The sequence below is a fragment of the Aulonocara sp. 'chitande type north' Nkhata Bay genome, linkage group LG3 (assembly GCF_057382095.1).
Source record: "Aulonocara sp. 'chitande type north' Nkhata Bay isolate Kocher_YH1m ecotype deep benthic linkage group LG3, A_spYH_male_GT1.1, whole genome shotgun sequence".
Classification (NCBI taxonomy): Eukaryota; Metazoa; Chordata; class Actinopteri; order Cichliformes; family Cichlidae; genus Aulonocara; species Aulonocara sp. 'chitande type north' Nkhata Bay.
The window spans coordinates 42359607-42372344 of NC_141346.1; the positions used below are offsets into that span (position 1 = coordinate 42359607).

The window sequence follows — 12738 nt, forward strand, 5'->3', positions numbered from 1 at the left end:
TTCTACTGCGTTTGGAAAGAAATTTACTCCTGCAAGCAGCAGATAGAAATCAGAATCAGAACACGTCATTAATCCCTGAGGAAATTATGTGATCACAATTGTTCCAAGACAGAAAAGTAACTAACTAAACTGAATTAAATAATACAATATAGTATAAAGTTTCAAAATCTAACCACATAGCTCTACTAGATACAAAAAGCTCTAATTGTAAATACATTTAAATATATAAAAAGTATACATTTATTCAACAAAATAAAAACTACAGCTATGACTAATTCCCAGAAATCTTGAGAAATTATAGACGTATGAGGTTGCAGGGAAAACTGATCTATCAGTGAGAGTCAGAGAGTGTTTATCATATGTTACACAACTTGTCCTGCTATTGTGAAATACAATCCTGCAAAAGGCCTGTTGAGCAAGTTTGTGACGAACCGCATATTTATTGGGAAATACATAAGCTAACAGAGACAATAAACGAAGTAGAGCTCAGAAAGTGGACACTGGAGCAAAGACCACGGGAGATTAGTAGAAACTGCAACGTTTGGGTGCTATTTCTCATTTCTGTTGTAACTCCTTAGAGATTAAGTAAAACTAAAGTCTCCTGTTTGGGTTTCTATAATGCACAGTTTTTATGACTTACACAAAACTGACAATAATTGAAGTAGCTTAAATTCTTTATTATTATCTTATTAATCTGTGAGGCTTTAAATATCTTGTACACATAGTTCAACCCCAGATATCAAATCACATGGCAGCAACTTAGTGCATTGACGCATGTAGACTTGATCAGAACGACCTGCTGAAGCTGAAACTGTGGATCAGAATGAAGAAGAAAGATGATTTAAGCTGCTTTGAATGGGGCGTGGTTTTGGTGCCAGGCAAGTTGGTATTTCAGGAACTGCGGAGCTGCTGGGATTTTCCCACAGAGAACGGTCTGAAAAAGAGAAAACAGGTTAGCAGCAGGGTTGTGGTGAAGAATGTGTGAAGATATGCAGAGTAGCTCTGAATGCACAACATTGCTGTCATATCAGCATGAACCAAAATCTCTGAGGAATGTTTCCAGCACATCCACCAACACTTTAAAATAAATTTGGGAAAGAACAAAAGTCCCCTTAAAGACATAATACGTATTTCTGTTCTGACAACTTCATAATAGTTTCTATTCTGGTTACATTAGTCTTTGAGCAATGTTTTTGAAGTGTCGCAGGAGGAAAAGCAGAGTTATAATGTTAATGATGACAACTCAGCTGTTCCAGGAAAAGGCAACAGATATAAATATATTTTGTGACACAGAATTTAAAGCCAGCATTAATCATCATAGACTGATGCATTTACACAAGAAAAGACTGATCAGGAATAATATTGGTACCAAAAACTGGATGTTTACTGGTAGAGCTGGTCAGTGACTTGAAGCCTTTTCTGAGCTCTTGATTTTTAAACTTGGCTTTACCTCCCTCTACTGTCTGCACACCTGAACACTCACAGGGCAGATACTACACTATCAAACTGGAAATATTGAATACACAAGGCACATTGTATTTTTTTTCTTTCATATTCTGCACCCTGCTCACAGGATTGTTACCTGAGGATTGCTCTACAAAGGCGCAGTCTCTACTTTTCTGTCATTTTTATGAATTTTCAAAAACCCCTAATTTATTTAATCGAGCCACAAAAATATCAAAATTATCACTCATTGTGTCAGCTGGCAGCCGCCATCAGAGGTATTTTAAAGCAAATAATATATAAATGCTCGTGATCACATTTTTAAAAAGAAACCAATAAAACAAAGTATGGGCAGTCACTCAAACAAGGTCAGAATATTTTTGGGAATCAAATAAGATTCAAATATGATCCACAGCGGGATGATTTGCAATGTGTTCATGTGTCCTCGTATGACTCTGGTTACATTCAGTGTGCTGCAACCTTAAAATTAAGATAATCTATTAATTCAGATAGTTATTGAAAAACAATCATATTCTCCAACATCTGTGGGACAAAGACATTAGACTGTAAGTGAGGACATCCAATAATAACAGAAGTCGTTTTAAATGAAAAATAGGTAATAAAAATAATAAAAAACAAATTATTATTATTATATTCATAATGAGGAGTCAGTTCAAAAACAATAGACAACAATATAATTATAGTCTTACAATTATTGGGGAAAATGATTATATTTTATATGTTTGTGAGTGAAAAAGGGCGAGACAGAATGATGCTTTCAGTTTCTTTTTGTTGGACAGCCATCAGTGATGCTCTGTTATGATACTTCTGCTGATTTGGTTAGGACTGCACTATTTTAATATTTAAATCCAGACCTCTCCATAAAGCCTTCTCTTTGTTTGTTATTACTTCTCGATTTACTTGAACACTTCCATGACAGACATCGGCCAAGGATAGAACCACTAACCAGATGTAAGTTTAAAATTTGTAATTCATTACATTGAATGGAGTGTGCTTATTATTTGGTGACCAGTGGATTTCCCAGTATAGCTTGGTTTTAGTCAAAGTCCGAGTCGCCGTTTGCCTTTGTTATGTATTTTTTATGATTGCAGCCTTAATAAACAGCTTGCTTTTGTTAAGTTTAGTCTCCCAACGTCTGCATTTGGGTCCTCTCTTCAAAATGTGATCTGCGTCCCACAGAACAATTGTGGGATCCAACCCAACCTTTCTTTACAGAACTGCAAAATGATCACACAGCATCTCATCAATGACCTAAACAGAGCTGTCGCTTCAAATGATAATCAGACAAATTTAAAGTAGAGCATCCAGACCAGACTAGGAATGGCTTTTTGGTGACTTGTGAGGTATTTAGTAATAAATGGGTCATTTTATACATACTGTCTGGTTTTTCTTGGTTCCTGGGTAGCACTTAATACACTTCCAGGTTAAACGTTATACAGTATAGGCTCAACTGATGAGGGTTTCATTCATGATTAGATGTTGCTATTTCTTAAAAACCTTGTATTTGTTGGATAAATGTGACAAGTTAATGGCAAAAGCAACAACAGACTGATAAAAGCTTCATGAATTAACAATGTGAGACCAGCGTCACTGTACACAATTAGAGATATGAAGAACAAACACTATGATATTAAAGAGAAGCTAAAAATAATAAACTCTATGCATCATAAAATATTCTAAGTACCGAATGTGTTTCAGATCATTTACCAGCTGTTGTATTGAGGGTTTAATTTTCTTAACCTGAGTCTAAGGTAAGATTTTCTCAATTAGAGATGTGGTTTATCAGATTAATTCAACAGATCATTTTATTTGAATGTTAAAAGAACTAAAACATGTTTTCATACAGTTCCTCGAGAAACACATCCAAACACAGTATCAAACAAAACAGTGACTTCCAGCATTTTAAGTGCAAGTTCTATATGAATGTCATTTCTCTACACACACACTAAAACGACACGTTTTACATTCAAAATGTTGTCATCTTTTTACTGTGTATTAAAGAAAATATGTTTTCATTATGTGGCAGATTAAAGATGCGGTGGAGTCTGTTTCTGCTTCTGATGGGTAAGTGGAAATTCTCCGCACTGCTTCCTCAGTTTTATTCTGCTAACATGTTTGTATTTTTCCGGTTTACATTCTGCTCTGATGTTTGCTGTTGTTATTATTTATTGCTGTAATTCTGTTTCTGTATTATCTTTGCTTTTTCATTTGATCTCCATCAATTCAATTGTTTCTTTTTGTTATGAATAATCCTTTTTATTTCAATCTCATGTCTTTGTTTACTGTGAACATTATCTTTATTGTATCCAAACACTAAAGTCTTATAGTCGCACACATTTGTCTTTCATTGACAAGGTCACTGAGCTCAGAGTCACACTTGTGTTGTAGACTGTTTATCTGTGAACCAGTGAGTTTGATTTGATAATGCAGCATTATTGCTAATATTTTACTGCTTTTAGGTCAGTGTTTCGTCTCCACCTGTTACCTGTATGAGTACCACTTTATTAGAGAAGACAAAACCTGGGAAGAAGCACAGAAATACTGCAGAGAGAATTATGCAGACCTGGCCAGCGTGTTTGACATGGCAGACATGGCGAGACTGCGTGAATCCAAAGAGTATGAAGGTAAAGCCTGGATTGGACTGTTCAGCAACCCAGGAAAAGAAAACAGGATGTGGCATTGGTCTCTGCCAGGGGTGAACTACACTGAACATGAAACCAGATGGGGATCTTCTGAACCAGATGATCAAAAGGAAAATGAGAACTGTGTGAAGACAAGAGAAAACTGGGCAGATGTCACATGTGACCAAACTATGTGGTTCATCTGCTACGATGGTGAGAATATGTGGATAATAATCTGATTTGATAATACAACTGAACTGAAAGAGAAATGGAGAGAAAGCATGTTTGAGGAATCATACAAATTATGTGTCTTTCTGTATTTCTTCAAAATGTTTGTGGTGATGGAAATTTTGTTTTGTTTTGATGTTTTTCCTTAACAGGAAAGAAGAGAGACGGTAAATCCATCCATTTGATTAAAGAGCCCAAGAACTGGAGACAGGCTCAGAACTACTGCAGAGATCACTACACTGACCTGGCCAGTGGACTCGATCAGGTGGATGGGCAAGAATTTAAGATCCTGAAAAAGTCTCAGGATGTGTGGATCGGCCTGTTCAGAGACACCTGGAAGTAATTTCTCTTTCAGGCACTGGGATATGGAGTCATTTAATGACGGACAAAACAAAAAGAAATGTGCTTCGACTCTGTTAAACAGATCAGGAAAATGGAGCTCTGATGAATGCAACAATAAAAATCCTTTCTTCTGTTATGGTGGTGAGTTTCTACTAAGATTAATCTGATTTATTTTCCCCTGTAATAGGAGCATCACTAGACTTAGAAGATCCAAGGAATTGTCTGTAGAGCTCTGAGACAGGCTTGTGTTGAGGCACAGAAACATTTCTGCAGCACTGAAGGTCCCAATAAGCTCAGAGATCTTAAATGGAAGAAGTTTGAAACCACCAGGACTTTCCTAGAGCTGCCACCTCGCCAGTTAGAGAGTTTGAGGTAGAAAAGCCTTAGTCAAGGAGTGATGGTCACTCTGACAGAGCTCCAGCATTGCTCTGTGGAGCGAGAATCTTCCAGAAGAACAATCATTTCTGAAGCCCTCCAACAATCAGGCCTGTTTAGTAGAGTGAGCAGACTGAAGCCACTCCTCAGTTTACCAAAATGCACCTGAAGGATGCTCAGACCATGGGAAATAAAATTCTCTGGTCTGATGAAACAAAGATTGAACTCTTAACTCTGAATGCCAAGCATCACGTCCGGAGGAAACCAGGTACCACTCATCACCGGACCAATACCATCCTTACAGTGAAGCATGGTGGTGGCAGCATCATGCTCTGGGGATGTTTATCAGCAGCAGTGACCGGGAGACAAGTCAGAGTCGAGGGAAAGATGAATGCATTGATGATAAGCTGCTCCAGAGTGCACCGGACATTAGATCCACATTAGGTTCATTTTATACAGGACAAGCCCCCAAGCACACGGCCAAGATAAAAACAAGTGGCTGCAGAACCACTGTGAAGGTCCTCAAGTGACCAGCAAGAGCCAAAGTTTGAACCTGATTCTCTGGAGAAATCTGAAAATGGCTGTGCACCATCCAATCTGATGGAGCTTCAGAGGTTGTGCAATGAATGGGAGAAACTGCCCTAAAATAGATATGCCAAGCTTGTAGCATCATACCCAGGAAGGCTTGAAGCTTCAAGTGTTGACAAAGATACTTCAACAAAGTGTAAATACTTACATACTGTACATGCCATATTTTTGCTTTTGATTTGCAGGAATTTCAACAATCTTTTCCCCACTTTTTCATTTTGGGGTATCATGTGCAGAACTTTGAAGTGAACAAGAAATTTAATCTATTTTGGAATAAGACTGTAACAGGACAAAATGTGGAACTGTGAATGCTTTCCAAATGCACTGTACACACTTACAATAATTAAGTATACAGCTAAAGGAAGTGAAAAACTACAATGTTTTATTGTGTACTGTCTGTATTCAAGGTAAAGTGGAACATAAGCTGCTGTTAACCAGACTTAACTGAAGTTTGATTGTTTCTGACAGATAAATTGATTCTGATCAATGAAAACAAGACCTGGGAGGAAGCCTTGGATTACTGCAGACTGTACCACACTGACCTGGTCTCCATCACTAACCCTCACCAACAGAGATGGGTGGAGAGGAGAGCCAAGAATGCCAGCAGTCCTTACATATGGGTGGGACTGCGCTACACCTGCGTGCTGGATCTGTGGTTCTGGATCAGTGACAAAGCAGTCTGCTACGAGAACTGGGCTGATAATGGAAAGATTGAGGAGTGTGGTAGGTGTGCAGCTATGGAAAGAGGAGGACGGTATCAGTGGGTCAGTCAAAGAGAACATGAGAAATATAACTTTATTTGTTCTACAGAGTAAGTTTTAAACCTCTCTGACTCACTGCAGGTTAATTACTGCAGCAGAAATAATTTGCTTTTATGATTTTTATCAAGCACTGAATGTAGAAAGATGAAAAAACAATAATAATATTGCAGTGAGTCACCCCTGTGTCTTATATTAAGAACCAAAATATGGATTAGGGGAGAAGAGACTGTATCCAACATTACAAAAGCTATATGAAAAGGGTGATTACAGTTTTTGTTTTAGGGTCTCGTGTGTGTTATTTACACAGAAAATCACAGCATGTGGTGTTAGCATATTAGCAATGAAAGCAGAGAGGAGGAACTGACATCATGTCCAGTTTCAACCAAGACGATTAACATCTATGATAAATGTTTAACCTGCTGTTTAATTTAAGTTATATCCAAGTGTGTTTGTATGATGATTAAAAGTCGCTTTTTAGAGATAAGTGGTCCTCATAGCCATGTTATAATCATTTCTTTAAAGTAAACCTCAGTCTTAACCATCTGCAGCAGTAATATTGATCCATATAACACTGATGACACTTTTACTTTTAAGGATTTTATGTATACCTTGCCAATAATAAAGTTTTATGTGTATTCAGCTGTTTTCGTTGTATTTTATTGCTTCGATTGCTAAAGGAATGGCTGTTAAAATAAATCCTCCAACATGTGTCATTGTCAGCTATTAGTAAATATTTAACTACACATGTAATACAGTTTTATTATTCTTTAACCCTGGAAGGAGTTAGTCAGTACACTGTGTTTTCATGCGTTCCAGTTTGTCTCGTTAAAGAGTGCAGGAAGAGTTTTTTCCTTGCTGAAAAGTTGCGTCACACCCCTGAAGTAAAACATAATGTTCATATAAGTTGGGTGAAGAACAAAGGAATGTTTCTGAAAGAGATAATATCATTCAGTTTAAATAATAGCTAAATAACTTCTATAACCTCTTTGCTACATTCAGCGCTTCAGAGCAATGTTTTTAATGCTTTTACTTGTCATGGGAGGAAAAGCAGAGCCAGACTGATGCATTCAAACAAGAAAAGATTGCTCAGGAATAACACTGCTGCCGAAAACAGGATTTTAAGGTCTTTACTGGCAGAGCTGGAGCTGTGCGTGAGCAAAATAAGAAACCCACCTGAAGCCTTTTCTGAGCCCTGATAAGTTTTTCACTTGGCTTTGACTCCCTCTGCTGTCTGCACATCTCAACACTCACAGGGCTCTTACTGTTTGTTTGTTTTAACCGCAAACAGAAAGAGACTTTTTTAAAAAATAAAATGACTGACAAAGTGCTGATAGCGGTGGAGTTACATTAAATAAGAGAAACAACAAACTTTATGACACCCTTGATGCTAAAAAAACACTGTAGGACACTGTTAGATAACCTCCTCCCTTTAGATGAAACCATAATTTCAAAAAATCAGGTTGTCTTTGTCTAATATTAACATTTGGTTGATGATCTGAAACATGTAACAAATATGCACAAAACTAAGAAATCAGGAAAGGAGAAAACACTTTTTACAGCACTGTATTTCCTTCAGCAACAGTCTGAGAGAGCAGCATGCACAGCATACAGCTCCTGTGCTTATGTGAGCACATGGTTTAAAATCCAATTCACTTCACAACATGTCGTAACAAGTTGCACTGTATCTTTTCCCTTTCATATACTGCACCTTGATCCTCAGGATGTTTACCTGAGGCATTACAAATGGGCAGTCTGTATTTCTGCCATTTTTTAGATATTTTAGTCTGTTTTTCTGAATATAAAGCAAAAACACTAAAAATACGTTCTCTTTTATCCTTTCACTCTCTCATATTCCCACCTTCATTACATTTATTGTCAGTTTATTATGAACCTCTAATGGTTTTTATCCTTAATTCATTCATTTAATGAAAAAAATTACCACTCGTATGTCAGCTGACAGAGATGTTTAAGGCATAGCTCCCCTAGATAGGTTACAACCTGCTTAACAAGTACTATTAAAGAACAGGAGGAACTAATAAGAAAATGCTTGTGATCACTTTTCAAAAAATATACATATGTGAGGTCATTTTGCAGACGACTGGAGTTCGTGGGAAGTTTTCTGAGCGTATGGCTCATTTGCTCACATGTTTATCTTGTAATCATTTCAGAGAAATTTGCATTCAAAATGTAAATATGATCCACACTGGGAGGATTTATAACGTTACATGTACAGTGAAAAATGTGTTCATATGAAAATTAAGATAATCTCTTAATGATAGTTATTGAAAAACAGTCATATTCTCCAACGTGTGTGGGAAAGTTCAGAGACATAGGACTGTAAGTGACGACATCCAATAATAACAAAAGTGAATTTAAATGAAAAATAAGTAATAAAAAGCTAATTATCCACAGATTCAGGTCTTATTTTATCAGCAGTGTTTCAGTGTTTACATGCAAAAGTAAGGAAATTGTAAAGCGACATCAAGATAAAACACTCAGGTAAAGAACAAGCTCACAATACAAGTATAAATATTTCCATAATTTCAATATTTCTGCATATAAACGATCCAAACCATCATCAGCTTTTTCATTGGTAAAGTATATGATGAGAAGTCAGTTCAAAAACAAGAGACAACAACAAAATTATACAGTTTTACAATCATTGAGGAAAAAGCTATAAGCTACAACACGTAACAGAATACCGCTTTCATACGTGTAAAAAACTCCCTCGTCTTTATCTTTCTGAAAGCAGCAGCAGTATTTTAATATATAAATTCCGATCTTTGCATAATGAGCTCTCTGTGTTTGCTTTTATTTCAGTGTTTATTTGAACCCTTCGAGGAAAGAGGCCAAATTAGACAAAGGACCAAAAGACTAACCAGATGTAAGTTTGAAATCTGTAATTCATTGCATGTTTTGTGTTTGTTTATGTTTATATATATTTATATATTTTCAAAATCAATTTCTAAGATATGCAGCAGACTGGATTTAAAAGAAAAGCACCTTTAAACCGAAGAATCAGCCTTAATATAATATCAGTTATGTTAAGCAGAGACTCTTTCATGCATGCAGACTACCAGAGAAAACAGATCTGGCAGCTCCTGACCTCAACAATAAGACACCTCTGTATTAGTACAGCATGGAGTATTTTTACAACAGTGATAAAGCCTAATTCTATGTTTTGATGTATACATGAGTGATGTAAAACATTTCAACTCTGGCTGCCTGCTCGTGTCTGCATTTGGGTCCAGCTGAACTTCCAATCTGTACACCCAGATTATAATGATGATTATAACCAGACCATCTATGAAATGAAACATGATTTCATTATCTAATGAAATATTTATTTAATCCGGCAGATTAAAGATGCAGTGGAGTCTCTTTCTGCTGATTCTGATGGGTAAGTGGAAAATTCTGATTGAGTTTCCCTATAGAGATTATATTTCTCTATCTGGTGTGTGTTTTGTTGAATCCTACAAACTTACCGTGTTTTTTGTAATGTCTTGTCTTCTTACTTCTTCTGTCTTTTCTTTGTTTTTCCATTTGATTTTCATCTATTTGTTTTATCTGCACACATTTGTCTTTCATTGACAAGGTCACTGAGCTCAGAGTCACACTTGTGTTGTAGACTGTTTATCTGTGAACCAGTGAGTTTGATTTGATAATGCAGCATTATTGCTAATATTTTACTGCTTTTAGGTCAGTGTTTCGTCTCCACCTGTTACCTATATGAGTACCACTTTATTAGAGAAGACAAAACCTGGGAAGAAGCACAGAAATACTGCAGAGAGAATTATGCAGACCTGGCCAGCGTGTTTGACATGGCAGACATGGCGAGACTGCGTGAATCCAAAGAGTATGAAGGTAAAGCCTGGATTGGACTGTTCAGCAACCCAGGAAAAGAAAACAGGATGTGGCATTGGTCTCTGCCAGGGGTGAACTACACTGAACATGAAACCAGATGGGGATCTTCTGAACCAAATAATCAAAATCAAAATGAGAACTGTGTGAAGACAAGAGGAAACTGGACACATGCCAGATGTGACCAAATGATGCCGTTCATCTGCTACGATGGTGAGAATATGTGGATAATAGTCTGATTTGATAATATAACTGAACTGAAAGAGAAATGGAGAGAAAGCATGTTTGAGGAATCATACAAATTATGTGTCTTTCTGTATTTCTTCAAAATGTTTGTGGTGATGGAAATTTTGTTTTGTTTTGATGTTTTGCTTAACAGAAAAGAAGAGAGACGGTAAATCCATCCATTTGATTAAAGAGCCCAAGAACTGGAGACAGGCTCAGAAGTACTGCAGAGATCACTACACTGACCTGGCCAGTGGACTCGATCAGGTGGATGGGGAAGAATTTAAGATCCTGAAAAAGTCTCAGGATTTGTGGATCGGCCTGTTCAGAGACACCTGGAGGTGGTCAGATGGAAGTAATTTCTCTTTCAGGCACTGGGATATGGAGTCATTTAATGACGGACAAAACAAAAAGAAATGTGCTTCGACTCTGTTAAACAGATCAAGAAAATGGAGCTCTGATGAATGCAACAAAAAAAATTATTTCTTCTGTTATGGTGGTGAGTTTCTACTAAGATTAATCTGATTTATTTTCCCTGTAATAGGAGCATCATTAGAAGATCCAAGGAATTGTCTGTAGAGCTCTGAGACAGGCTTGTGTTGAGAGGCACAGAAACATTTCTGCAGCACTGAAGGTCCCAATAAGCTCAGAGATCTGTAAATGGAAGAAGTTTGAAACCACCAGGACTTTCCTAGAGCTGCCACCTCGCCAGTTAGAGAGTTTGAGGTAGAAAAGCCTTAGTCAAGGAGTGATGGTCACTCTGACAGAGCTCCAGCATTGCTCTGTGGAGAGAGGAGAATCTTCCAGAAGAACAATCATTTCTGAAGCCCTCCAACAATCAGGCCTGTTTAGTAGAGTGAGCTAGTGATGGTAAATTTGATTCTTTTTGAATAAGCTGCTCCAGAGTGCACCGGACATTAGATCCACATTAGGTTCATTTTATACAGGACAAGCCCCCAAGCACACGGCCAAGATAAAAACAAGTGGCTGCAGAACCACTGTGAAGGTCCTCAAGTGACCAGCAAGAGCCAAAGTTTGAACCTGATTCTCTGGAGAAATCTGAAAATGGCTGTGCACCATCCAACCTGATGGAGCTTCAGAGGTTGTGCAATGAATGGGAGAAACTGCCCTAAAATAGATATGCCAAGCTTGTAGCATCATACTCAGGAAGGCTTGAAGCTTCAAGTGTTGACAAAGATACTTCAACAAAGTGTAAATACTTACATACTGTACATGCCATATTTTTGCTTTTGATTTGCAGGAATTTCAACAATCTTTTCCCCACTTTTTCATTTTGGGGTATCATGTGCAGAACTTTGAAGTGAACAAGAAATTTAATCTATTTTGGAATAAGACTGTAACAGGACAAAATGTGGAACTGTGAATGCTTTCCAAATGCACTGTACACACTTACAATAATTAAGTATACAGCTAAAGGAAGTGAAAAACTACAATGTTTTATTGTGTACTGTCTGTATTCAAGGTAAAGTGGAACATAAGCTGCTGTTAACCAGACTTAACTGAAGTTTGATTGTTTCTGACAGATAAATTGATTCTGATCAATGAAAACAAGACCTGGGAGGAAGCCTTGGATTACTGCAGACTGTACCACACTGACCTGGTCTCCATCACTAACCCTCACCAACAGAGATGGGTGGAGAGGAGAGCCAAGAATGCCAGCAGTCCCTACATATGGGTGGGACTGCGCTACACCTGCATGATGGATCTGTGGTTCTGGATCAGTGACAAAGCAGTCTGCTACGAGAACTGGGCTGATAATGGAAAGATTGAGGAGTGTGATAGGTGTGCAGCTATGGAAAGAGGAGGACGGTATCAGTGGGTCAGTCAAAGAGAACATGAGAAATATAACTTTATTTGTTCTACAGAGTAAGTTTTAAACCTCTCTGACTCACTGCAGGTTAATTACTGCAGCAGAAATCATTTGCTTTTATGATTTTTATCAAGCACTTAAGAGATTAAAGATTAAAAATATCTATGTCATAAGTATGATTGAAAATGATGATTTAAAACTTACCATGTCATAAACATTTTTTTCTGGATGTGCTCTATTATTCTAGAGAGAATATAGTGTGTTAAAAAAAAAGCTCAGTCTTAACCATCTGCAGCAGTTAAATTGATCCTTATAACAGAAGAAATACTTTTACTTTTATCATTTTATCTATAAATTTCTAATAATAAAGTATTATGTGTATTCAGGTGTTTTCATCGTGTTGTTTCTTTTGCAAAAGGAATGGTTCTCAAATAATATCCTT

General features: G+C 37.2%; 1 protein-coding gene and 1 pseudogene across 1 annotated transcript; both read left to right on the forward strand.

The window, feature by feature from the left end:
- The first annotated feature begins 3497 nt into the window (after positions 1–3497).
- On the forward strand, positions 3498–6433 carry LOC147335743 (C-type mannose receptor 2-like; annotated as a pseudogene).
- Positions 6434–9663: 3230 nt separating this feature from the next.
- Positions 9664–12612, forward strand: LOC147335744 (C-type mannose receptor 2-like). Its single transcript, XM_086287538.1, has 4 exons — positions 9664–9779; positions 10079–10453; positions 10620–10964; positions 12010–12612. Exons 1-4 carry the CDS (start codon positions 9746–9748, stop codon positions 12354–12356), a joined length of 1101 nt encoding a protein of 366 aa, XP_086143664.1. The 5' UTR covers positions 9664–9745; the 3' UTR covers positions 12357–12612.
- The last annotated feature ends 126 nt before the right edge of the window (positions 12613–12738 follow it).

Bases quoted from the DNA above. Each gene is read 5' to 3' on its own strand.
- LOC147335744 (XM_086287538.1), top strand. From the start codon at position 9,746: ATGCAGTGGAGTCTCTTTCTGCTGATTCTGATGG. The intron at 10,454-10,619 runs GTGAGAATATGT...TTTGCTTAACAG, and splicing joins GCCGTTCATCTGCTACGATG to AAAAGAAGAGAGACGGTAAA. The intron at 10,965-12,009 runs GTGAGTTTCTAC...TGTTTCTGACAG, and splicing joins TTATTTCTTCTGTTATGGTG to ATAAATTGATTCTGATCAAT.